The 27,416-nt window shown below is 37.6% G+C and overlaps 1 protein-coding gene across 5 annotated transcripts in view; it reads right to left on the bottom strand.

The window, feature by feature from the left end:
• COL19A1 (collagen type XIX alpha 1 chain) overlaps positions 1-27,416 on the bottom strand; it is a 183,385-nt gene that overhangs the window by 155,291 nt on the left and 678 nt on the right. For 3 of the 5 annotated variants that reach the window (XM_052672996.1, XM_052673238.1, XM_052673312.1), the window contains exons 1-4: positions 26,791-27,125; positions 25,812-25,941; positions 18,761-18,835; positions 18,287-18,386 (exon numbers count right to left, since the gene is read on the bottom strand). In XM_052672996.1, the coding sequence (XP_052528956.1) occupies positions 18,287-18,386; positions 18,761-18,835; positions 25,812-25,905 (269 nt within the window). In that variant the 5' untranslated portion in view covers positions 25,906-25,941; positions 26,791-27,125. The other 2 variants (XM_052673165.1, XM_052673086.1) reach the window with 2 other exon arrangements.

The raw sequence follows: 27,416 nt of genomic DNA, 5'->3' as shown, positions 1-27,416 counted from the left end.
TGTAAAGCACAAATATAGAGATTGCTAACTTAGGTTAACACTCCCTGTTATCTAAGCCAAAAGCAGTAAGGGAAATAACAGGTCTTAAGTAAGATTCAACATGTGCTCCAATGTTGCAGAAACATGAGTAGTATAGAAAATATCTAAAATAATCTATGAAGAAGAGGGCAAAAGAGAATTTACAGGTTAAAACAAACATGTAAATATGATCGTCAATCCAGGGGATGCTTACAGGTTTTTTTTTGGATGCAAGTGCTTGAATTGTCTGCATGATCAAACTTGAGAGAAAAACTTTCACAGGAAACATCCTTAACACTGAGATGAGAATCAAGTTTCCCATTCCTATTGCGCCTTCTCAGCTCAGGACAACCCAAATCAGGTATTATTCCTGGATGATCTGGACTACTTTAACCTTCAAGACTGCTTAATGGACCTTATTCCCCTCTTCTACACTGAAGCTGATTGTGACTACTGGGACTGTTGAATTCAGTGCTGTCCAAGTCCATTATGTGCAATTTAAGCATAGACAATGGCTTAGGCACCTCTGGGATTACAGGCATAGCCAAAGCATCTCTATGCACTTCCAAGCTAGAATAAAATTTGGGTGGGAGCTAAATGCCTGGCTGCTTCAGCCATGGTGCTTCTGAGCTTTACTGGAGCTTATGTCCAGCTGCCTAGGAAAATTTTGTCCCCAAATGATTCATTTTAGGTGCCACCAGGGGTTAGGTGGTGCTTCAGAACAGACATTTTGAATCATTCTCTGAGACTCAGGCGCCTGAAGTCTGACTAAATTACATGTTGGGTGGAATTTAGACAGTTTTAATTTCTCTCTCAGTCTGCATTGTCAGTAGTATATAATAAAAATAGGAAAGTTGATGAATGGAGCACTCTGTTCTCAAAGCAAAGCACACCCTTGGTGGAAACTGCTGAAAACAATTGCAGGAATTACAGCACATGAACTGAACTCATGAACTGAATTTCTACCACCCTAGCTTGCTGGATTGAGGTGTACTGTAAATTACAGACAACCCAGCTGCCAGACTGGGGAGGGAAAAGAAAACAAGAAGGAAAATTGCTAACGATACAAGAATGTAGATACGTTGCAAATTCAGGTGGCCAGGTTTATCATGATATTCTATAGGCTGAAGCATCAGGTAGATACATCCAGAGCAGTAATAAATAAACAGTGATGTCACAGCACCACCCATGTGCTGCTCTATCAAATTGTATACTCTTAATTGCAAAGAGTTTTGTTGCATTCTCCTCTTTTTAATTGAATAAATTTAGCTATAGTTTTCCCTAAAAACAAGTACAGTGGTGCAAGTACAGCACAGACCATATATTATTAGATTATTAGAAAAGTATTCTACATGAACTTAGCAATCATTTTTGTGCATACCTTCTAATGTTTGTCATGATCAAGTACTGATAGATTTTTGACAAAAATACTTGTTCATTTGTTTCCTCAGAAGTTCTGAAAATCTCTGAAACCATCTGGTTCTCCTACTGTTACCATACTAAATGAAGTAATTATGAATGAATTAACTGTGTATTCACTGTGCTATAAACAGTTTTAGTTCTATCTTTGTAAAGCAGCATTGAGTTACCCATATCAAATTTAGTAAGGCAATCCTTTATTTACCTTTTGTTTTTATTTTTAAAAAAGCACTAATGGAAAAGTAGCATCTATTTTTAAATCTTATGAACTCTAATTGTTCCGTATCAAATGAGAATATACTACAGTATACGACAAACTTCCGTATTTACAAGTATCAATGAAACCTCCAGCCTGCTGAATATCTTCCAGGAAGAGAAAGATGACCCAACTTACATTTCCTGAGATTGAAGTGAGAGATGTTTAGAGTTTATGGCAAGACATATCTTTTCCAGCTGACATATACCATTACCTGCTATATGTCACTTGTAACATGACAATGTTACAATAATTTGGAGACCAGAGCTCAAGGAGTTAGTTTAACTTTCCTATCATGGGTGATGACTTATGTAGCACTACGTTCTCTCAGATTTTGAAGTCTTAACCTTTTTGTGTTCACTAATGGAACTCAAGCTGAGATCAGTTACGAAGAAAAAAGCAAAGTAATCCAATTTTAAAAAATCCATATTATTCTCAGTATTTTTATATCAAATTGCTACATTCCTGATTCACATTTTCTTGCCTAGCTTCACTAGTACAATAGAAAGTGGAAATTGGAAATAACTGCCTAAAAAAATTTACCTGTTTCTGCCTATAAAGGGTACTATAAATTCTTCAGAAATAAAAGTTAAGAACAGCTGTTTGTCACCAAAAATAAGAAACAATTTCCCTCCCATCCATCTTCCTCAAATCACACTAAGATGCGCTGTACAGTTTCATGTTACATTAGGCCTCAAGTTGTTTTCATATGACACGTTATATGATGCAACTTAAGGGAAACTATTCAGACAGCTTAAGAGTTATTAATTACTTAGGCAGAGAACAACCCACTCAGAAAACGTACCACTGAATGCAAAGCTGCAAATTATTTTTACACTTACAAAAGATATTGACGTAAAATTTTATAAACTTTATCATGTTTCTGTTTCTGTCTTCTGAACAGGTAGATCAACTGCTACTTCTAAAACACAAGTGGTTTAGATTTATTAATTTATTTTGCTGAAAGTCCATGCTGTTATTAAGGAAATTTTGAAGGACATTTAAATAAGAGGAAAAAAAAAAGTTTTGAAATAGAAGACCTATTAGTCCTAATCAGAAAAGGTTTTCCCTAGTCTTTCCAGCAGTATTCTGTAACCTTATGTATATGAACTACCAACTTCTAGTAGAATCAAAAACTTCTCTTCCAGTGATTTTAAAGAAGTCATGCTAACTACGTCTGCTTTCAAGTTTGATCAATTTTTCAATATTTCAATTTGTCTGGAAAAACATCCAGAAGTAGTAATAGCTACAGACTTGTAACAGTGAAAATGCAAAATGCAACTTCTTTTTTCTCATTTTCCCAACTAGAATTTTGCAGACTGATAACAATTTGAGATTATTCAAACCAACATTTTGTCTTTTGCAGTGTTGTGGAAAGCAACTTTCAATACTTCTAATGCAGTTATAAATACATTTGCCTTGTTCACTTTGGATATATGTTTTAAGAATCAAATAGGTCTGAGAGCAATACCATAAACTTTCCTTTTATCTGGAAAACAAAACTAACCCCATATAACAAATATAACATCTTATTAATAAACATTAAGAAATTAAAAATATGATTAAATACGTTCAGAAACTACACAATTTTTTTCAAACAGCATGTTTCCATTTCAAAAATATGACACCTTTTTAGATGCTGCACACTAAATTAGGCTGCTCTAATCAGCAATAAACATCTCTCCGTGTTAGAGGAACATAAGGTGACAAAGAATGACAACTAGTGAACATGGTGATGAGAGATGAAGAAGGTAAATGATGAAAGCCAGAGCCTGACTAGTTGAGCAAGCTAAAATTTTACTCAGAAGACCTCACAGCCTGAAGTCTGCACTGGCATAGACTCAAGAAAAACCAACGCAACAGAGTGGATCCAGTGCATATATTGCAGTAAGTTGTCTTCTAATGTGCAAAGCCAGTAAAGGAAACGTATTTTGTGCAGGCATCGAGATATTTCTCTAAACACTTTTGAGCTAATACAACTTCGAACAGCGTAGTCACTTGTGATTCAGAAAGACTAAAGTCAATCTATATGTTTTGCTCAGGTCTCATACTGACTATTTTTCTTGGGATATGATCAGAGACAAATAAACATGCTGCTGTTGGTGTCTGAGGAATTGAAAATTCCCCCAAATCTGCTTTCTCCTACTCATGCAATTACATGACTCTTTCTGGTATCCCTCTGTCTCGTGCTCTCAAACCAGACTGGCTTTCAATCTGTCAGCATCACTTAGTGACAGAGAAACATGCAGGGACTTTCTAATGTTGGTAGCAGAAAGCAACCAAACCCACTCTGTTGTTCCAGTTTGTTTTTCCATCCCAATGCCTCACATATATGTGCTCATAGCTGCGGAAGTATGGTGACACCCCTAGAGCTGATACTGATGCATCAGCAATTTATATCTTCAGTTCCACCTGCCCCTTCTCACAAGGAAGTTTCATTAAGAAGTTACATGCATCCTACACTTTTAGAGTCTTGACAGTAATTTTACAAACACAAAATGCCCTTTCATGAAACATTTCCTTTTAACCCAAAGATGCTAAATTTGTTCACATATCAAAATTTAAAAAGTTATGTAGAGATTCCTTCAGTACCAGCATCCATCTCCCTACCATTGTGAAGCCACATAGAAAATATAAAATAATTCAACAGAAAACTGTTCTTTTGCACTCTTATCATCACCTGTCAGGAATAATGTTCTTGTTAGGTATACATCTCATTCTTCTTTCCTTTCTGTAGCTAAATGTTGGAAAAAAAAAATCTAACTGGTTCATACACAGGAGCACAGTATTTTTGTCCAGTACGAATGTCTCAGAAATCTTAAGTGCTTTCCTTTTTCGGAGCCACATTAGTGAACTGATAGCGTCTATAAGAGAAGCACAGAGAGCCTGACAAAGTTTTTGCAAGTAATACACAAAAACTGAATAAAGCTTTTGTTTCTCAAGGAAAATATGAATGGTTGAATTTGAAGAAATGTAATGAACTGTCTATTACCTAGATGGATTCTGTGCTAATTTAGTCTTTCTAGTTTACTCCCAGAAATGGAACAAAGATAACAGATATAGTTATTAAAAAAGTCTATTACTTGGCAGTCTTTGAATTGAATGAGAGATTAACTTCTTAATGTTAAATATGATTATCTATGGTGGACTTCAGTTATTCAGCTGAGCAAGAAACCCTCTGAAGATGTCACAAAAAATAATAATTACTGTAACCTCTGAGAGTCAACTGGCAGCCAAAAATTTTCTGCATGCATTGTTATGTGCTTCTCACACTGAAGCTGAACAGATGATGCACATCATACGCTGGAGTACAGTATGGAAAAAAGGAACGATGCTCCTTTTTACTTGGCCTGGATATATTTTTCACTACAGGACATAGAAAGCTAACCATCCATTTTTCCTTGAATATTTTCACAGCCAATTTACCAGCACTGTACAGATATTTGCATTGGTATCTAGAGATACTGGTATCTAGAGATACTGATTGCAGTATCTCTAGATTACAGAAATAGAATGGTGTTTCTAGTTTCCTTGGGTTAATCTGCTCAAGAAGAGCTTCACTCTGAGAACCTTGCATTGTACCTAGCATTCACATGCTAGCACTGTGAGAGCTACCTCTCTGCATGACCTTGTGTTATCCAACCTAAAGATGTTGTTTCTTTATAACTCTCAATTTCTAGCTGTTTAGTCTCTCTCACTTCCATCCCAAACTTGTGCTAGTTTTTAGCAGTGAATCAGTGGAATAAGTTCTAGTGAAGTGAGTTACTGATTACATTTGAAATAGGTTCACCCCTTCCTTTTCTAGTACATGCTGCCAGGTCCTAGACAACCTGGGAGAGGAGATAAGACAAAGCATCTCACAGGCTAGGATCAATAACATGAAAACTGTGGGTGGTGATCACAGTGAACATAATATGTTGGTTGGTGGTGGAAAGGGAGAGCTAAAAGGAATTATGTGTGGAATTAAGCTGAGTGAAAGCAAAGGATGTTCTTTTTCCTAACCACTTCAAATAATTTCTTGGATAACTATCCTCCTCCTCAGCACTCAGTAATGCCTACTAATAAATTCAGTCCAGGCTGCAGCCGCAAGCAGCTAAAGCGTTTTTGAAAAGACACAGGCAACACTGAAGGTACTGCAGCCTATGACATTGTTTGAGATGGATATGCCTGTCCATCAGAATTCTCCCCAAAAAAGAAAGTGTAAGGGGTGAAGATTATATTACCTACAGAAGAGATTGGAATAGGAAAGGTTAATGATACCAGATACCAGAGGACTGACCCGAAATAAGTAGCTCTGTCAGCTGCAAGTGTGAAGGTACAGAGACAGAACATGCCTTTGCTTTAACACCCCCTACATACAACATGTCTAGTCTATGAATATTTAAGTCTAGTGTTCAGCTTATAATTTGAAGGATAAATAATGAGTTGTTTTTTTACAGTCTGTAAAAAACAGTAATATTCATGGATTTAAGTGAATGAATATGAAAATTAAAATCAATAATAAATCTGCATCACATAGAAAGACCTAACAGAATTTTAATAAACTGGAGATGAATACTTCTCCGAAGTTCCAGGACTCTGATTGAAGTCAAATAAATTAAAAATAACAACCACCAACATACATGTCCTACAACTCACACTTTCTGTAACAATGAGATTTTAGCACCTTGCAGATTAAATGGGGTTAAAATATATCAAGCTAAAGAAAATCAACACTGCATTACTATCTGCTGAGTCATAACTATGTTTAACAGGATGGGCTGTGGACTTGCCAACCCTGGGACCATCTGACCCAGCTGGGAAATGGCCAGGTATTCTCTTTAAAGGACTAGGAAAAAAAAACAAAAAAGCTTAAACAGTGACTGGGTCTTGCATTAGACCTGACACAGAAGTGTTGAAAGGAGACTTCATCCAGTGGTGACTGTGGATAAATGAAGCAGGTTCACTCTCTCCTTTATTTAGGTTTTTCTTAATCATCACATTAAAAAAAGCCAGCACCAAACATGCATAGAAAAAACACTGGATGTTACAGAGCCCTTCTCAGACTGGGGACGCAGGCCAGATGCCTTATATCCAAATAACTAAGTTTGAGATACTGTGTATTTACAAATGTCTCAAAACAGTGCAGGCTCCAGTCTGCAAAAAACCTTTTATTAAAACTATGCATGTTATTCTAATAACTGTAGCTTTATTTCATATTGAATCATCTGTGCCACATCTGTGTGAAGTTAACAGAACTAAAATAAAAGCTAATTTATTTTTTTTAATAGAAGGACGAGACTGAAATCTTTACTGCTGATTAAAATTCCATAAACACTAAATTATTTACTACAAACCACAGTCTAAACTGTTAAAGACTTACAACAGTAAAGAAAACATCACCGATATTTCACAGAGTAAAAAACTATTCCATATAAGCATTTTCAATAATGTTTTCCTAATTTTAAAAAGGAAATACCTTGCTCATGGTTTTATGACAAAATAATATCAGTATTATCATTATTGAATCACTTGAGTAATTAAGTATCCAACGTAATGAGAATCTGTATTCTTCAGGTAAAAAAAAAAAAAAAAAAGATATTTCTAACAGCATAGTCTACAACTGAAATACACATATACTTCCGTACGTATTTATACTTAAGAGAAGCCCACGAGCAGAATGGAGAGTGATTTTTTTACACAGTCTGGCACTGATAGGACAAGGGGGATTAGCTTTAAAAGAGAGGAAAGGTAGATGTTAAGAATAAATTCCCTACTTGGAGGCAGAGATCTTTGAGGTCCTGGCACAGGCTGCCCAGCAAAGTTGTGGATGCTCCATCCCTGGAGGTGTTCAAGGCCAGGATACATGGGACCCTGTGCAGCCTGTTCTAGCTATTGCCAACCCTGCCCATGGCAGGGGGGCTGGAACTGGATTGTCTTTAATGTCTCTTCCAACTCAAGTCATTCTATGACTGCATGAGAACAAAAATCAAACTATTCACAGAAGTTGCAATTAATTGCAATAATAACCAGTAGGATACTGTTGAAAAAATAATGTAATCTTACTTATTATGTGGATTCATATTAGTAGTGAGAACTGAAGCAATGAAGTAAGGCTGCGTTGTAACTCTCCAGAACTATCAAGAACTCCAACCAGTTAATGAGTCATGACTTTCCATGAAATCATATCAGCTATCTTTAATCACAAAGTGCTTTTTGTACTCCTCTTAATATTTTCACAACAAACCAGTCTTAAGCTTATGTAATTTCCTGGCAGCATAGCCTGCTTTCATGCACTAATACAGTCATTTAACATTTCCTAAATTTAGAGAAACTTCTGCGAAAAGAGAGTTAACTTATGAAAAATAAGAAATCATGCCCCTTTTTGAGTAAAAATGCCCCCTATGTCCCTTTTTGAGTAAAAACAATTGTCTGATAGCATTTCTTGTATTTAACATTTTCAGACATTAATCATATGCAATTTCATTACTGAACTACCCCTACATTGTATCTTCTATTTATTTTGGTCCTGTTCTGGTGTATATTCTACCAATGTCTCTGACCACATGATGATTCCTATGAGCTACCACCTTTATCACATGCTGTTCACATAATAATTGAATTTCCTATGTTAACCTCCTATTGTCAGTTCCCAGTAACTAACCAGACTTCCATACTTAAAAAAAAAAAAAAAAAAAAAAAAAAAAAAAAAAAAGCTACTTTCCACGAAAGATTTGTTTCCATATAGCACCTTTACCCAGGAAGTATGAAAACATTATCAATCCTGCAGATGTCAGCTGCTAAATGTCTATCTTCCACATCAATAACTTAATGCAGCAATTGCAGGTGCTACACTCCAGCAAAAGTACAACCAGCATGACAAACACCCAAGTACAAGGTTGGACCTGGAAGTACACTTCTTACACTTCTCACTTCACATTTTGACCAGCAATTCCTTTTATAATATTCACCAGGAGCATATCATAGAATCATACAATCCTTAGAGTGAGAAGGGACCCTAAAAGGCTGTCTAGGTCAACTCCCCTGCAATAAACAGGGACACCGCAGCTAGATCAGGTTGCCTGGGGCCTGATCCAGCCTTGCCTTGAAAATCTCCAGGGATGCGGCATCCACCACATCTCTGGGAAACCTGTTCGTAGGCCCCATCATCCTCATTGTAAAAGATTTTTTCCTCATATCCAACCTAAACCTACCCTCTTTAATCTTGAAACCGTTTATCCTTGTTCTATCACCACAGTTCCTGAATGAAGAGTCTGTCCTCTATCTAGCTCCCCTTTAGATACTGAAAGGCTGGTATTAGGTCACCTCAGAGACTTCTCCAGGCTGAACAGCCCCAGCTTTCTCAGCCTGTCCTTGTAGGAGAGACGTTCTATCCCTTGGATCATTTTTGCATCCTTCCTCTGGATGCGCTCCACCAGGTCCATGTCTCTCCTGTACTGAGGACTCCACATCTGGATGCAGTACTCCAGGTGGGGTGCCACGAGAGCAGAGTAGATGAGCAGGATCACCCCCTTGCCCTTCTGGCCACACTTCTTTTGATGCAGCCCAGGATATGGTTGGCTTTCTGGGCTGCAAGGGCACACTGCTGACTCATATCCAGCTTCCCACCCACCAGTACCCCCAGGCCTTTTATTGGCAGGGCTATGCTCAATCCTTTCACCCCCTAGCTTGTACTGCTAATGAGGGTTGCCTTGACTCAGATGCAAGAGCTTGTATTCGGACTTGTTGAACCTCAGGAAGTTCACCCAGCCCCACTGCTCAAGCCTGTCTATGTGTCCATACATTTATACATGGATATGTATACCAGCTATATTTCCTTTTTTATTTAGGTTCATAGATCAGTTTAAATTGATACTCATTTAACCTTCTGAAGTGCTTACTTCAGAGATGAAGACAGTACTTACTTAGAGATGAAGACAGATTCTGTAACACCGAAGTAGGGCAAGTGGAGATGCTATCTACATGGCCACTTCTCAAAACTAACCCAAGGCTGCAAAGGACTGTACAATTAAATTCCAGTTGATACCCAGCTCTCCAAGCGAAAAATCCATGGCATCAACCATAGAGTTCATGCAAAATTAAAATAGTATTTGTAAATATTTGGTTATTTATCTTCATCTATATGTTTTATGATTAGAAACTGCAAAGAGCTAAGCACGCAGAAATGCTAGAGGGCAAAAGTCTTTCACAAGCAACTGGAAATAAATGAAAATCAGTATAATGATAAAAAGCACCAGGGAACTTTACAAGAGCCCATAAACTATTTTTAGATAGGAAAGCTAAAAATCGAGGAGTGAGGTGGGGGAAGCGGATGATACTTTTTATGACATCTTTAAACTCCAAAGCACCAGTGTAGACACAGCTGTATCAGCACAAATATCTTTTTGTAGGTACAATTTTAGTCACTGTGAGAAATGCCTGACAGCGTAGCTTATGCAAACTACATTTCTCAAAGCGTTAAATCACAAAAGCCACAGAATAAGCTCTGATTTATTACAGTTTTGTTTTTTTTCAGTCTGCTGATAAATGACTTATGAAGCACATGGCACCACTGCTTCTGCTGAAGAAATTATATGCATTTGACAAAGGCACTTGAATTCTCTCAGTACGATCAGCCAAACTAATAAATTATCTTTCAATCTCTACTTCTATCACACAACATAAAGGAGAAATAATCTATCATCAGCTGCATGCATTATAGGTAGTATACTTCATTCAGTTTTGCATGGTTGCTTGTAACATTGCTGTGCATGCCAGTATTTAATCTTGGCGCCAACGAAACTTTAAATTATATTAATTTTGCAACTGTATTTTTGGTCTTAGACTATTCTTACTGGAATTCTTATCAATCGCAGTTCTCTTTATACTTAGTCTGCAGCCTCTTTATTAGTTCACACTATTACCTTGCCCTAGACTTTGCAGACTGTTTAAAAAAAAAAAAAAAAAATCCAAAGGAAAAAACAAAACACAAAGCAATATCACAAAGGCTTTACAAGTCAACTTGTCTAGCAGGGAGAAAAAGATGAACTCTTTCAAGAGTTCCCCACAGTAAGGCTTCACTTAAGGTTCTCTATAGCTAACACACCAGTAAGTTAAACTGCATCCAATTTTTTGAACAAAGATCATGCAGAAGTGTCCAGGTAAACTGCTTTTGTTGAATCTGAAAACTAACACCACAATAACTTGTCTAGCAATTGCATCTATGACAGTATGCTTTAATCTTCTCTATCTGATCCAATAAGGAACATTAAACGCAGTTTCAGCACTCATAGCAGATGAAAATAAAGCAGAATTCCATACAGAAGTGTATAGGAAAAGTAAAATTGCTTGGATACAACAGTTTTGTTTCTTTTAAAACAGAAAAATAGAGCAGAGTTGTTTTCTACAGAGCAGATTAAACCATTCATTGGAAGATACAACTTCAGAATTTGCTTAAACTAACCGCAGGCTGCTGAGAGCAGGAGTTGCATGGAGTCCCTGCGTGCCCCTCTCCAGCACTGCATTCCCACTCCTTCCCCTGTGACTGACTGAGATCTCACAGCCACTGTGACAGCCAGTGGCCTCATGGACCAGTGTGACTGATCCTGGTGTAGAAGAAGTAAGAGAAGGCCGAGAGCAGAAGAGAAGCACCGTAAAGATGAACTAACTTTTTTTTCTGGCAAATAATCTTGGCCAGACAGATCTTAGGAGGAAAAAAAATATGTAACACTAATTCAAACTGAAAGACATGTTTTTCAAATTACGGAAAGCTTTTCATGTAAGGAAGTTAAACTGCTTTGGCTATTTGGTCATTCAGTGCTTCTGTGGTTTCCTTATTGCTTATCTGAAGTTTCATCCTAAACTGTGAAGCACATAAGTCGTGTGGATCCACAAAAAAAATACTTGTTGGTCCCCAGTACACACATTATAGACTTGAGATCCACATTTTCCAAAGACTCCTTCCCTTGATCTCTGAGAGCTTTCTGGCCTGAAAACATTGCTGGGAGATTTAAAAACAAAAAACGAAACAACAACAACAACAACAACAAAAAACCACAGACAAAAAAAAAAAAAAACACACAAAAAATCCAATCAGAACAGTCTGCCTCATCCAACATTGCCTTACTAACTTGACCGGTAAGATGCTCTTCTGCCTGGGGAATTTGCAAAAGGTTAAAAAATTCAGATTTTCTACAGTCAGTGGTATAATTAAAATAGTTTTTGCTGATCTTTGTTCCTTCACAATCTGCTTTTAATGTAAGTATTAAATACTTTTGCCTATATTCTTCTCCTTTGCTTGTATCTATCTTTACTTTTCCTTTCCTGACTCTTCCTGCATAACAAATCACATGTTAAATTATATAATTCAAACTCAGCTCAGCATTTAAAATCAATTAGTGTCTGAAATTTAGTTTTGGGGTTTTTTTATTGTTATTTTTTAAAGCTATTGGCAGAGATCTTGTAAATTGTCAGGTAGAAAGAAGCCCAAATATGGAGAAAAAGGAAAGACAGTGTGTTATTGTTCTTTAAAAGAAGCACAGTCCTATCTTTTTTCATCTCAAGAGGCAACAGTTTTCTTCTTAGATATGAAAAGAAGGAACTGGTGTTTATATGATAGGAAAAGCTCCAATATGTTTTTTTCAATTGTTCAATTCCATTTATAAAATGCAGTAAGTTTTCATGTTTCTAGAAATAGATGCAAAATATATTATTTCAGTACCCTTAAGCAGAATTGGAGGGGAAAAAAAAAAAAAAAAAAGGTTATGTCACCACAGCTTCTGATCCACTATTTTGGAAGACTATTTTGGAAGCTCCACTATTTTGGAAGCTCGGCAGAGAAGGACCTCGGGGTCCTGATGGACGAGAGACTGAACACGAGCCAGCAGTGCGCTCTGGCAGCTCGAAAGGCAAATGGGATCCTGGGCTCCATCAGGAGAGGGGTGGTCAGCAGGGACAGGGAGGTGATTGTCCCTCTCTACTCGGCTCTTGTGAGGCTCCATCTGGAGTACTGTGTCCAGGTGTGGAGCCCTCAGTACAAGAAAGACATGGAGATCTTGGAAAGGGTCCAGAGGAGGGCGACTAAGATGATCAGGGGGCTGGAGCACCTCCCCTAGGAGGACAGGCTGAGGGAGTTGGGCTTGTTCAGCCTGGAGAAGAGAAGGCTGCGGGGCGACCTCATTGCAGCCTATCAATACCTGAAGGGAACCTACACCCAGGAGGGGAGTAAACTCTTCAGAAGGGCTGACAACAGCAGGACTAGGGGAAATGGATCCAAGTTGAAGGAGGGAAGATTTAGGTTGGATGTTAGGGGGAAGTTCTTTACAAGGAGAGTAGTTAGGCCCTGGAACGGGCTGCCCAGGGAGGTTGTGGATGCCCCGTCCTTGGACGTGTTCAAGGCCAGGTTGGACGGGGTCCTGGGCAACCTGATCTGAATGTGTATGTTTGGTGGCCCTGCTAGGCAGGGGGGTTGGAACTACATGATCCTTGAGGTCCCTTCCAACCCGGGTGATTCTGTGATTCTGTGATTCTGTGAAGACCCGAAGAAAGCATCAGGATTGATACTAAATTCAGGCTCCCACACTTGGGTAGTAAATTCCAGAGACAAGGCCCTTTTCTTGAAAATACCCTACAACCAAAATACCAGACATTGCAATCTTAGCATTGTTGGCTCAAGCAGCTCTAATGATCCCAAATAAATACACAATATAGGAAGGGAGAGGTGGCTTTTCTTAAATAGCTATTTAATATTTAAATAGCCTGAAGGCTAACAGGACTTCAAATAAGTACAAATAAAAGCTAGTTAGCATAGCTATAATTACTGCTACCAAACAGAGGTGCCATCTCATCGCCATTCTAATGCTTAACTGGATTATTATGGAAATGTTTGATGAAACCTTTTAAAAACTGTCAAACTGCATAGCTAACCAATCTGTATCATATTTAAGAAATATATATTAAAAAGTAGTTTACATATATACATATATATATACATAGATATTAATATTTTTTCAAGAAGATGGCTGAACCAAAATACACGCAATACAAAGCAAATCAGAAGTCATACCCATGTACATGTCCACTGATGGCTAAATTCTATTGTGAATCACCAGACTTTTTTTTTTTTTTTTTTTGGAGAAGGGAGTCATAGAATCACAGAACAGCTTGGGTTGGAAGGAACCTTAAAGAACATCCACAGTTCCAACCCCACTATAGGATGCAGGGCTGCCACTCGCTTGTTCAGGCAGCCACTCAGAGATAGGTGCCTTTGGGAGCAAAGTGCTAGGTATAAAAAGGCTTCTACAAGTGAGCACAGAAACTGACTTGCTATATGCCAGCTGGGTTCAGGAAATTTAACTCTGTATTACAGATACTGCAATTTAAAAAGTTTCCATCGAAACCAAACAAAACACATTCATAGATACTCTTCTATCGTTGATTTCTGTTTTTAGCCTGGAGAGGACTGACAAAAGTGGTAACAGTACTTCTGCACTTGGTAACAAGACATCACTAAAGGGTGAAAATACTTTGTCTGAAACACAGCGCAAGCTGCAGTCACTGCTCTTTCAGCAGCAATAAGTGACAGCAGTGCTGATAGTGCTCAGTGGTCCAAATACAGTCAAAATCCAAGATCTTTTCATTATTTTAGACCAAATGTGGAAGGATTCCTAAAAAAGTCATGAGTAATTAAATTGCTGTAAATCTGAGAACATTCTATCAGCCAGCTCTTGCAATCACATCAGTAAATTAATATGATTTAATCAAACCAAAATATAAAATAAGAAAACAATGACACTGTTAAGATTTCATAAGCAAGTGAAACCCTTCTTAAAAATATTCTGAAACTCAGATGAAAGCAATTTACTATTTCCCTTTTTGGCTTTGGACAGAAATTGCAGAGCAGAAAGAATGGGCCCACCAGCAAGCCCAGTGGGCACAACCAACACTTGAAGCACTTTCAGAGAATGACAGTGAAACTACTTCAGCATCTCGCTTATTACTCTGAGACAACTAAAGAGCAAAGCCCAGTCTAAAAGGCCTCATCTCAGAAGTCCTGAATATTGCCAGCAAATCTGTGAGTTGCTATCTGCATAGAACCTTGCATGGCTGTCAGTTGGCACAAAGCCAAGCTAGGATACACTGCATAGGCAGCATACATTAACCTCTAGCTAACAAAATGTGACTCCATAATGTATGTATTGAAATGAAATTAAAATATTTAGTATCATTATTATTGAATAACTAGATTGTTTGCATTTCTATATTTTAGAGTTAATTTCTTTAGGATTCAGAGGCTCACTTATTCCTGACTGAAGTAATGATGCATACTAATGTTCACATAACAATATATAACTAACAGTATTTTAATTAAAAAGTCACTCATACCGAAAATATTCACAGATTAGAATTAGTTACATATATGGAGCATAAAAAAATTATCCACCTCCTACCTCAAAGCAAAACATGAACAGAATTTCCTTTCCAGAAAAGATAAAGAAATTAAACTAAAATTCAGCATAAATAGACATAATCGTTTTCTCAAGCTGACACTTCATTGTAAGTTATTTACAGCATATAAATAGGTGCAACACTACTCCAGGTCCATTGAGAAAAAATTAAAATGGCATCACACAAGAAAAATGGCACAGCATAGCTTTCTATTACCCACACTACGACTGAATGAATGAAATGCAAGAGGAGACATACCAAGTTACTTGATACTTGCTAGTCAGCTTAATCAGATACTCTGAGTTTCCTGCAAGATGGATAACAAACACTGCCCTGCTACTTACTGCACACCACGTCTACTAACATATTTTCTGACACAGAACGGTTCTAAAAAACTCTGAGCATCTAATAACACAACTGCCCTGGAGCTACACAATCTGAAAAGAACCAGGAGAGGATTTAAATAAAATAATATGCTTGAAGATATTGGACATGGATATCTGAGATAAAGTAAATTATAAAATTATGACCAGGTATTTAAGTTCTTGCTTCTTGGTAAACCCACAATGTCAAAGACTGACTTTGTACTCCTAACTGCCATATGCCCTTATTTTAAAAAAACAACAATAAAACAATATCTAAGTTCAGAAGAGAATCAGAAGTACTATGAAGAAATACTTCAAAAAAGTCTGAATTCTTATCTCAGTAACAAAAAGCTGTTACATATACAACATTTTAAATAAAAAAGTAAATTCTTAATTATGAAATGCATTTCCCTCTGAGAACAGATTTGAAAAAGCAAAAGCAAGGCTGTGCCGTTAAGAAATAAGATTTAGTGCAAATTCTGTAATATTTTCAGCAATGTTAAAACACTTCAGTTCTTTTATTTTTTGTTCAAAGTAATTTGTATAAAAGGTGTCATTCCAAGGGAGCTGGCAGAATAGCTCATGTCATGTATTATTAGCATCAGTAACGCAATATTGTTTTTCAGTCTAACTACATTCAAACATCAACACTTATGTTCATTTCGGCTTCATCCAACTTTCAGTTATCATTTCAGCTTCATCCAGCTGAAGCATCTATTGGATACTGATTTTTAGGGGAAAGACTTCCACTTCAGTTTTTCTCAAAATATACATACAGAAGAAAACAGCGGAGAGGAAGAGGAATATGAGAAGCACATAAAAAGTAGTAAGGCCAAACCACCTGCCCTCCAGGCATTCCTTTAACTTGGGCAGGTAACAAAGAATTTTGGGACATTGGTACTTGGGAAATAAAGGAAAACTAGACATTTCCATTTTCCCTACTTCTGTTGCAAAGAGTCATCTTACTGTCAAAAAGATGAACAGATAAACAACAACAAAAAATAATCTGTTAAATTTCTCTCCCACTCATAAGGAAAGCAAAAATAGAAGCATTCTTGCTTTCTAGCGTATTTCCTTCCAACTTCTGGGAGTTAAGGCTTTGCTAAGCAGCAGCGATCAACCATAATATGACTTCACCATTTTTTCATTGCTTTCATTAATAATTGCTTTTGAAAGATGAAATAAAATAACACAGACATCGGTATTCAGGCTTATTAATAACAGCAAGTAAAGAACTTCACATTTTTCAGTCTTAACATCATGGATTGAACAGCTTCAAAAATATCAAACTCTTAGGAATGACTTTCCTCCAAAAAGTAATATGAATTAAAAATAAATTTCTTTAATCCATTATCTTAATTTTTATTTTCTTTTATTCCAATTTTGTTATTTTCCTGGAATTTCATAAAAAAAAAAAAATCAGCTTGCATTATGCATTTTTGATTACACACTTAGCTCTACTCAATTTCCTATTTCTAAAGAAGAAAAATTGTCCCAAATTTTCTGTTACTGTCTTGATTTTCTACTTTTCTATATTCTTATTTTTATTTTTATCTCAAATAATAGTCCCAAAATAAATCTATAAAAATCTGGAAGAGAGGAAGATTAGCTAATTAGAATAGAGCTCTGTCTGCACCAATTTTTTGTAGTCATTTTTCTTTCAATAGAAAACAAAATATACTAGAAAATGCAGTTATGATATAATTTTAAAGAATTACACAACCCACAAATTTCATATTTACAGAATCCAATACCTTAAAAAATAAAAAAATGACTATAGTAAACTAGAAAAAAAAAAAAAAAAAAAAGTTACATTTCTTTAACCATTCTTCGCTCCCAAGGATTACTTTAGTGTCTGGGCCTCTCCAATTCTTCTTTTGACTTTCTCTTTCAGTTCCTGATCTTCTGGTGCTCACATCACTTTTCCCAGGATCCAACCAAAGGGGAATTCTGAGAGCTTGGGTGTATTTTTTCCTTACACAACCAAGAGTCAGAACTCTTGCACCAGAGAATACCCAGTACTCAACACAGTTGCTTCCCACATTATCACAGGAACACACTGTACTGAAACTGCAGTACCATGACTCAGAGCACATCACAACCACGAAGCTCTGAAAAGATTCTCTTCACTGTCCAAGGATGTGGAACTTGAAACTACATTTCTAACTGTATCTCACCATTTCCTTGCCCCAGTGAAATCTTAAGTCTTCCCAGTTCCATTGTATCTTTGTACCTTGTCCCTCTGCACCTTCCTTTTGACTTTTCATGCAGCTTCAGCCTTTCATCCTCTGTCAGAATAGCACACTACCAAGTTTCACCTCTACACTGAGTACCAGCCATTTTGTTGGTGAACAAAGGAAAGATGTAAAAGTCACTGAAAGGACACAACTATAAAAACAGCGCTTAAGAAAACAGTGACTCTTCTTAACCCTGCAAGCATTGAATTTCATAAAGGGAAGACTAGTAAACACTTCATGTCATACTATGAAACTTATCTGCTTCTTTTGGTTTTGTAGACCTTTAAGTATAAACAGTAGAGTTTTCTGTATTTGAATCACAGGTTGAGAACAATACACTCCCAATTGACTCTCTACTAGATACTTCTGGTTTTCAGAAAAGGAAACTTCTGAATCAGACTGCTTCCCAAAATAAAAACTATAGTGGATGCAAATGCCTAAAAATTGACGTACGTATCTTTCTGTGGTATCCCTGGATATATTGCTTAGTGTTCCAGATCATAAGTAGTACCCACTTTGAGCTCCATCTATTAAAGACTCTAGAATGAAAGCAATACTTTACTTACTTTGTTTCTCTGATGAGAGGAGCACTTCCCAGTTTAAAACAGACTTTTACCCCTCCACAAGACGTTTGTCGCAAAGAAAAGCTTTCTGTGAGATCAAACCCTGCAAAGTATGATACACTGATTTAGTTTATTTTTGTTTTAATCAACAGAAGAAACTATCACTGCAAAATTCACACAGTAGTTGAAACTAACTTTGCTACCTGATAAATGATCAGTTATTTTCTATTATTATTTGCACTGCCATTAACAAAGACCATTAGGAAAAAAAGAAAATGGAACGAAGCATGTCTATAGAACTTCAACCAATAGTTTCCAACTTTAGTATCACTTTCCTAACAACAGCTGTTTTTGGAGCATGATGATAACAAGTTGTATGATGTTTTTTAAGCCAGCAGCATTAGAAACTATCTTTATTTCCACTCCTAGTCAATGGATTTAGGTATTTTGCTCTTGATATTAACTGAAACCATTTACCTGAAACATCAAGACTGTCTCTGTTGATTTGTTTGAGATGATGAATAGCTGTTTTCATTAAAGGACACCCAGAACCTTGAAGAGAACACAATTTAAAATCATAAAATTCTATCAAATAAAAATGAATCAAAACAAACAACCATGACAGTGACAGTCACAGTAACAAGAAAGATTACCTGGTTCCTTTATCTTTTGAACATAGGACATAAATTACAAAATTTAAATGACAGCAGTAATATTTCAGATTTCATGCATACTTCCATTAATATAAGCAGACATAAATTTTACCCTGTTTTAATTCAGCTGTTTAGGATTGATGCTCATGCTGTCATGAATGACAGCAGCAGAAGTAAAATACAAAGTTCTTACTGAGCTCTTTCCATCCTCAGTGACATATAAAAGTAGAAACAACTAAGTTCTTGTTGCTGTTGTAGTTGTTTCCTCCTGGTTATATCATTAGAAAAATTCTTTTTCATTGTAATATTTTCTTGATCAAGAAACATGCAACAGTAAAGAATAAATGCACAATTACCATGGCAATAATCAATTGTTACTTCAGCGAACATTAATTTCAAAATGTGGATTAACAGGGATATGAGCATATCATATAATGAACAATGCAAGCAACATTTAGACTTTGAAAAAAGTGGTTGAAAATTAAGCAGCTTTGCAGGGGATTAAGTCTGAACCAAAGTATTTAGGTAAACAAACAATGTTCTATAAATTTGGAACATGGTAAATTCTAAGGTTATCTCCAGCCAAATGCTTAGAATAAACAATGTGTTATTATACTGCATTCAATTTGCTCAAAGAGGTTGTTGTTTTTTTTTTTAATATTCAGTGGAATACACACTTTTAAGAAGCAAATACAAAGAAACATTCCTTTAACGTATGAGTCAAAAATAGGGCTTTTTCTTCAAGCTTTTTAAACAACACAACTAAATTCTAACCATGAAAGAAACAGGATTGGGCCTATATGCTTATTAAGCTCAGATCTCCGTGAAGACATTTTATGCAAGATGAATCAAGTGCCACTTGATTCCACATCCTTGATGTCTACACTACAATCTACAAGAAACATCACCTATAATTTGATTTATTTCAAAGGCAATAAGGCAATTTATTCTTTTCTTCCTTTGTGCTTATATGTACTTACAGAACTAAGCATTTTACTTATATAGATATATATATACATAGGAAGAAAATTCTACGAGAAATAAGAAACATACATGTTGAAAATAACTGTAACTCCCATCAATAGATTCCCTTCCCCAAGCAAAGGATGCAGAAGCATTAAAAATATTAATGCCAAAATCTCAGAAACTGAAATGAAATCTTTCATCACTCTTGGACTGGGGGGGAGCTTTATGTAGTGTGAAATGCATTCACACTACATGGGATTACATGGATTACATTACTATGGAATTACATACTAACATAGCAATCTGAATACACCACTTACTATACACATGCTAACGGTACAGAAACAGGTTCACCTTAAATACTCCGCAATATACAAATCTGATATTTCAATCATTCATAAAGATTATTAAGCTAATATTTTTCATCTATAGATACTCTAGAGCTATGAACATTGTTCCTGTAGATTTATAGAAGTATAGCTACAATAAGCATGTTGGTGTAAAGAAAGCCTGTTATGGCTGAAGGCAGAGTAGCACGCATACTCTAATAACCATCTTGATGAGGACTTTTTTGTTTGTTTGTTTTATTTTTTTAAATTAACATGAAGACTGTAGGAAGATTCTGTTTTCAGCTGAATTACTCTACAGTATTTACAAGAAAAGCAGCCAGATACAACCTGTTTTAGATTTTACTTCAAACTGCTATGAAATGTGTTCTTTTTCTTCCACTGTTAACTTTCATGAGGGATGCGGAATTTATTTTATTCCCACCAGCCACTTTCCTACAACTCCAAATAAAGAATAAAAGCCTTAATTTCTGTTATCCAGATGATAGCAATGATTCCTTACATGCCACAGACTGGACTGTGGACCTATTTTTATCAGTTTCATAACAGTCCATAGACAGGCCATGCAAACGTTATTTATTTGGTTGTTTTCCATATCCTCAGATAAACTGAAAAAGTTACTATCATTTTTCTTCCTGTTTATGCTGCTGGTACACTCTTTTTGCCTAATACTATTTCACCAGAGAGTTAAGACAAAGTCATAAAATATTAAAATCCAAAAAGCTCTCCATATCAAGACTCATAACTGTAATTGCTATAGATTGATGAAAATTCTTTCTATAGTTTGTGCAGTCAAAAAGTTAGTCTCTTCCAAGATTTTTAGTACTGCTGGCAGACTCTTAAATTCTTTGGCCTGAGACAAAGCAGTCAGTTTACACATTCAGCCTGTGGGTTACTGAATTAGAAGATTCACATGAAGGCATTTAGGAAAGAAAAAGAATAAGACAAACCCCTTGTCAGGCATACAAACTACACACAACTACCACCTCCATTATAATACATTAGTGCAAAACTAATGTAGTAGTAAAAATAACAAGCTTAGATTTATACAGCAGACTCCTCCACATCTGATAGAACTGAGCTTATATGGATAAGCCCGCAATTCATATTATGAGAATGGTGAAACTGAGGTTGAAGTTAACATACCTATAAATTAACAAGATCTTTCCATACAATAAATTGCAGACCTTCATCCTTAGAAATCACTGAAGTCTACATAGAAAGTTATTATAAAAATCAACATAATCAATTCAAAAACACGTATCTGTGTGGGTCAGGCAGGTCTATCACAAATTATTGTGATCGTCTTTTTCTCCACTGAGAAGCTAACAAGGAAAACATTTTTCTAACAGCTTCATACAAAAAAAAAAAAAAAAAACAAAAAAACAAACAAAAAAACAAATAAACACCTAAGTTCAGAGTGACAGGGTTATATCTACATTTCTCTTCTGTAACATGCTATGACCAGAGCCCTTGCTGAAGCTCAGGATAGCTTCCCCCTGGGTCCCACGCCGAACACTGATTTCTATGAAAACTGGGACACTGGAGACTCTGGTACATGCTTCACACTCACACTGACAGAAAGCATGCACATCTGACTAGGAACTGTAGCTTCCAATAGGCACTCTTGTTTCCCTAAGTCAGGAGTAATCTGAAATATCTAGATTCACTTTATGATTAACCTAGCAGGTACACACCTGTAAAGTTCATGTTTAAGTGAAGTTTTCAGCTGCTAACACCACGTACATGCACATTCTGAGGGCACTGATGTTTCTATCAGAAAGCAGAACTGTTCAAATAAATGTGGCCTAGCAGCAGAAGCCCCTATTAGCTTACATACATTTAGCCTTACATAAAGCTCTATCAGAAAATGAAATGTCATTTTTTTCCTTCTCTTTCTATACTGTAAGCCACTTACTACTTAATTGTGTGACAATAGAAATATTAATAAAACCAAAGTTGGGAAGAGGACGAGAGACTGAATATATAATTTTATTGACACAGGAAAGAAGTCCAAGTCCTGGTGACTATTTAGACACTTATGTAAATAGCATCACAGCTTTGGTAGCAGGAATTAAGAAATCTGACTTCAAGTATTAGGATGCCTAAACTACACCTTGGAAAACTATTCTTTCATGTGGAACTGAAGGTAGTAGAAAAACAAGACTATATTTAGGTGGTTATCTTGGCTACAGGAGTTATTTTTCCTTTCTCTTGCTTTCCATGAATAAATGGGCTGATCTAGTGTACAAGCTTTTCTCTGAGGGAATGTGTAGTTGTTTCCCTTTATGGTTTCATTTTCTCTGTACTACTTACTCACTAGCTGAAGAGTCTTTCCACAGTGTACAGGCTTTCAGGAGCCATATCCTACCTGATACTTAAAGCTCCTTCTTCACTGCCAAAGAAAGCTTGCTATTACCCATGAATTAAGGAATCCAAGGGTGGCATAGTCATTTAAACTCTGCAACGCTGACAGTAGGTTGTGAATCAAACTTTAAACATTCAGTCTAAGAGTTTAAACACTCATGGTATTAAGAATATGAACACATTTCATATGAGAGTGACTACAGAGACTTTATCTTGATTTTAAGAATTATCTAGCTGCACTAAAATATGAAAACTGAAAAGCTGAACCAATTTGCATGCCTGAAACCATTCACTGTATTTGGGTTAAATTGCCTATCTGAAATTATGATCTAGAGCCAATAGATTTGACAACACATTCCATGTCAAAAGGCAATGGAAATTCACCATGACTGGCAGTCCCAAGACTTTATTTATGCTACATTTTTCATGGGTTGCCAAGTGACTTTAAAAAGGATTGATTATAAAAGAAAGCTGAAAAAGCAACAATGATCTGGGAATGAGACAGAGCATTAATATTCTCAATATGGAGCATTTAGGAATGATCAGATTAGAACTTCATGTGTCATTCCAAAAAGAGCTCAAGCCAAGAACTCCCAACAATAAAAACTTTATGTTATGAAAATACTCCTGAAGTCAGTTAACAAACCAGACTGTGGAATCCTTTACCTTCAGTTCACCATATTCTATCATTGGAATGTATTAAGTGCTTTCTTCTGATGAATGATTAGCACACCAAAGCTTCTGAAAAGTAAAAACTGACAGAAATCCTTGCTTAGAGCCTAAGGAGAACCACTCCAAGAAGACCCACTCTGATGCTTTTTCCAATACTAGTATTTATTCAACAAAGTATCAAATCGACAAGTCCCACAGTAGATTCAGAATGCCTTCTCAGCAGTCTCTTTCCTATGTGTATATACAAATTGATCCTTTCTCTTGCAGGAGTTTTCCTTCCATAAATGTACTTATTTTTTTCCCTCTCTTCAAATCAAGGTTAGTTTTTTCCTCATTCTGAAGACTATCCATTAGATTCAGGATGATCCAGAAAGAAATTTTAGAATACAAAAACAATAATCCAAATATCTATCTAAACCTTTGCCAAAAAAGAAAAACACATTCACATTAGCCTAGTGAGAAACAAACGTTATGCATACACTGCAGGAAAAAGAAGAAACCTGGGCAGGTCCTGAAGGACAGAAGCAAATCCATTCAGAACTGGTACATGGGAGAGAATGAAGGCCCAAGAGTTGGTTGATGAGTGAAATTAAGAAATAGAGGAGACTGGATATTTCTCTCTTCTTCAAATATGCACACAACCAATTTGTAGGACTCAAAAGAGTTTTGCAACACAAAATACTGAGTCCCACTGAATGACGCAGATTTAACAACAATCAGCAAATGCACCAGCACCCTTTACCAGTGGCTTTGCAAAGGCTGTTCTTTCTCATCTTCTGCTTTCTGGTCTGTAACTTACATTTCATTCTGTATGTTTTCTACACTTTTCAGCCTCTACCGAAGTCTTTTTCCTGTTATCACCTTAAAGCTTCACTCAAAGTTTATTCCCTGCTGTTGGCAGACCCACGCATGCTGGCAGCTATCTACTCGTTATTCTTCACCATCTGCACGTATCACCTCATCCTGCAGAAGCCTCTCTCAGTTGTACACATTTAGTTGTTCTCAGGAGAGGTTCACCCCCTCTTCTTCACATCAGTGAAGTTTTATTGGACCTATACTTTATCAATTTCTAGCCATCAGGTTAGGCTAAATTTCCACCTCCCTTCTAGCTTTACAAAAACAAACTTAGAACCTAGTTCAGATTTACTGTTCACAAGTGGTTCAGCTTATCTGTCACAACTGTATGAAAGGCTTACTTTTTCCTGAGATATCTTTTCATTAAAAAAAAAAAAAAAAACGTTGCAAATGTATCTATTTACATCATTAGGGAGCACTGTGTGCTCATTTTCTTCTACTCTTATGTAAAACTTCCCCTCTGTAATGCACTAGGTAGCAACAAAAGAGAAAACAACCTATGACTCTTCCATATGATCAAAAAGGAAAATCATGTGGCCATTCTCACTCTCTTTCAGGGGTTAAGAATAACTTACTGCTGAAGAATTTAGCTTTGCTGCCCTAAACACAGAAGGCAAAAAGTGACTCTAACACAAAAAGTGAATATAACTTAAAGTTATATTCAGATTCTTCACAATGCATTACTGGAGTCCGAAGCCTACACATCACATTTAATAGTTAATGAGTGGTAGTATTTATTGTTTACTGGAAAAATAATGTGATTATTATGCTAGAAACTGACTTTTACATTATTGGAGCATGAGTTTCAAAGGTGTTGCAGAGATACAAAGCTACTGTGTATATACAGATCCTATTATCTTCCACCAGCATTACTACAAAAACATTTCATCTTCTGCAAAAGAAACAGTAACTTTTAATCTCAGTCTAAATAGTAATTAATACATTCTCCTTCCCAATAACTGAAGGAAAATTCTAGAAAGTTAAGGTATATGTTATGCTGAGCACTTCGAGAAAACTGAAAATTCCACACACAATGTGCTTTTCAAACAGAATTTGACGCTTCACCAAGTGTAGTGAAGTAGGAGTGTAGCAGAACAAGATAATGTAGACGGTGAGAGAGAGAGAGGAAAGTGTAGAAGCATGAGAGTATTTGCAGAAGATGGGCAACAGCTTTTACAGTAAACAATTTAATTATATTCTTCTTCCCCACTGTTCCCTTTCTTAGGTACAAGATCTTGTCTCACTGTATGTCTATGAAGCACATGACATGGTTTGAGGATTAACTTTAGGCTAGGTTAACATGAGCATTAGGTTGTTTAGATCAGTGTAACCACTTATCTACAATAAAGCCACATGATTTAGTTCACATAAGTTTTGCAAGCCCTGATTTAGAATCTTGCTTTCTATAGTAAGTTAATTCAAAAAAAAATAAAGAAAAAAAAACAACTCTTAAGAAGTACAACTGCTTCCAAATGTGAATCTTTCAAGCATCTGAAACAGAAAGACTGCTTTTGAACTGCTTCAAATTTATACATTGTCACAAAGAATTGTTAAAAAAAAAACAAACACATCTTTTCTAGATTTGTTTGTTTGTATTTAATTTCCCATGTATTGTTCTTATTTGTCTACAGACTGAGTATCAGAATTTATGCCTTTGGGCAGGAGTACCTGTCTGGTCACTGACAGCCACAGCAGTAGAAGCAGGGAGGAGCAGGATGACTGCCATGCAAAGCCAAACTGTGCAGGATCCAATGCACTTCATCTCCCCCCGGACACATGTGAACAATCAGCCACAAATCTGAAACAGAAGATAAACATATTCAGAACAATCTCTGCTTCTCTCGAACTGTAAGGAAAAGGGTAAACCACTAGTCATATACAAAGCATATGATTTATCTATTTTGAGGAGCTATAAAAATAGACTGAAGTAAATTTAGAAATATTCTTTCAGTTCTCGCTGTGAAGGCAATTATTATTAGTAATGACCAGTTTTACTTTTCCCCTGAGATCTCAGTTTTAAATACCCTGATGTAACCGGTGTTAGTGTGCTGCCAAGAGCTGCTGAGCACCCAGCCATCACACTGACCAAGGACAATGTGTTACACCTGCATGTGCAAACAAACAGAAATATGACGCTTCTCCTTGGCACAGAGCACCCAGGTGCCTGGCACTACCTGTGCTGAGTTCACAGGTTCAGCACCACAGAAGCACAATCCAGCTATAACAACTCGTCCTTCAGGCCCTGCGCATATCAGCTTTTCTCCAAGCCAACTAACTTCTAGAAACATATGAATCCAATGAAACACAGAAAGTGACAAATACTCTTTTAACCACAACTTGTGTTAAGAAAAGCAAATCCTATACGTATACTTCAGAATTATCTTTGCGAGACCCCTCAGAAGAGCCACTCTCAGTCACATGTGCTGACACTGACCACCCGCCATTAACTTTCCCAGCCTCCTCAACAGCAGCACTGTGAGCACGCTTCAAGCATCATTATCAGTTAATTTCCCACACCTGCTTTATGATCGCGGAGCTGCGGTGCCAGCCCTCGTTCTCTGGAGGGCTCCTGCAGGTCGCTACCTCACGCTCACCCCCTGCAGCTCCGCTCTTGGCCACCCGCTCCCTCTTCACACGGCGAGCACACCTGAGGCTGCAGGACGAGCTTCCTGCAGCTCAAGCTGCAACGCGACGGCGATTCAGTTTCTCTTGGACGAAGTTGGGTTCGGCTGAAGGAGTTGATTTCGGCACGCCTCACGAACTCACGAACGGGCGGACACCGGGGGCGTGCGGCCAGGGGTTGACCGACGCCGCGGCGAGGTGGGCCCGGCGCGGCACCGGGCAGCCTCCACCCGCCCCTTCGCCGTCCCTCCTTCAGCCCCGCCGGTGTTCGGCCAGGAATCTGCCCGTTCGTCCGGCTCGATCAGCGACGGGGCAGGCATCCGCCGACGCTTCCTCCCCCGAGCGCCGCCAGCAGCACGCTCGGGCCGCCGGAGAAGGTGGCGCGGCGCCCCCGCTGCACGAGGGAGCCCTCTGCCGCCGGGCCCCCGGCCCCGCCAGGTGCGAGCGGCGCACGGCGCCGGGTGCCGGCATGCGAGCGGCCGCTCTCGCTCGCCCCGTCCCGCGCAGGGCACCGCGCCTGGCGGCCGGAGCCGGTCCCGCCGCGCCGCCCCGCGGGCAGCTCCGGGCGGCGGCCGGGCCCGCAACGCTCCTGTTCAGCGGCGGCGAGGGGCGGGCAGGTGGAAGGCGGCCCGGCGGCGGGCGGCGCTCCGC

The sequence above is a fragment of the Tympanuchus pallidicinctus genome, unplaced genomic scaffold, assembly GCF_026119805.1.
Source record: "Tympanuchus pallidicinctus isolate F22 unplaced genomic scaffold, pur_lepc_1.0 scaffold1, whole genome shotgun sequence".
Lineage (NCBI taxonomy): Eukaryota > Metazoa > Chordata > Aves > Galliformes > Phasianidae > Tympanuchus > Tympanuchus pallidicinctus.
Note: the sequence above shows the minus strand (reverse complement) of the source record. Positions and strands in the feature narration are given on the sequence as shown.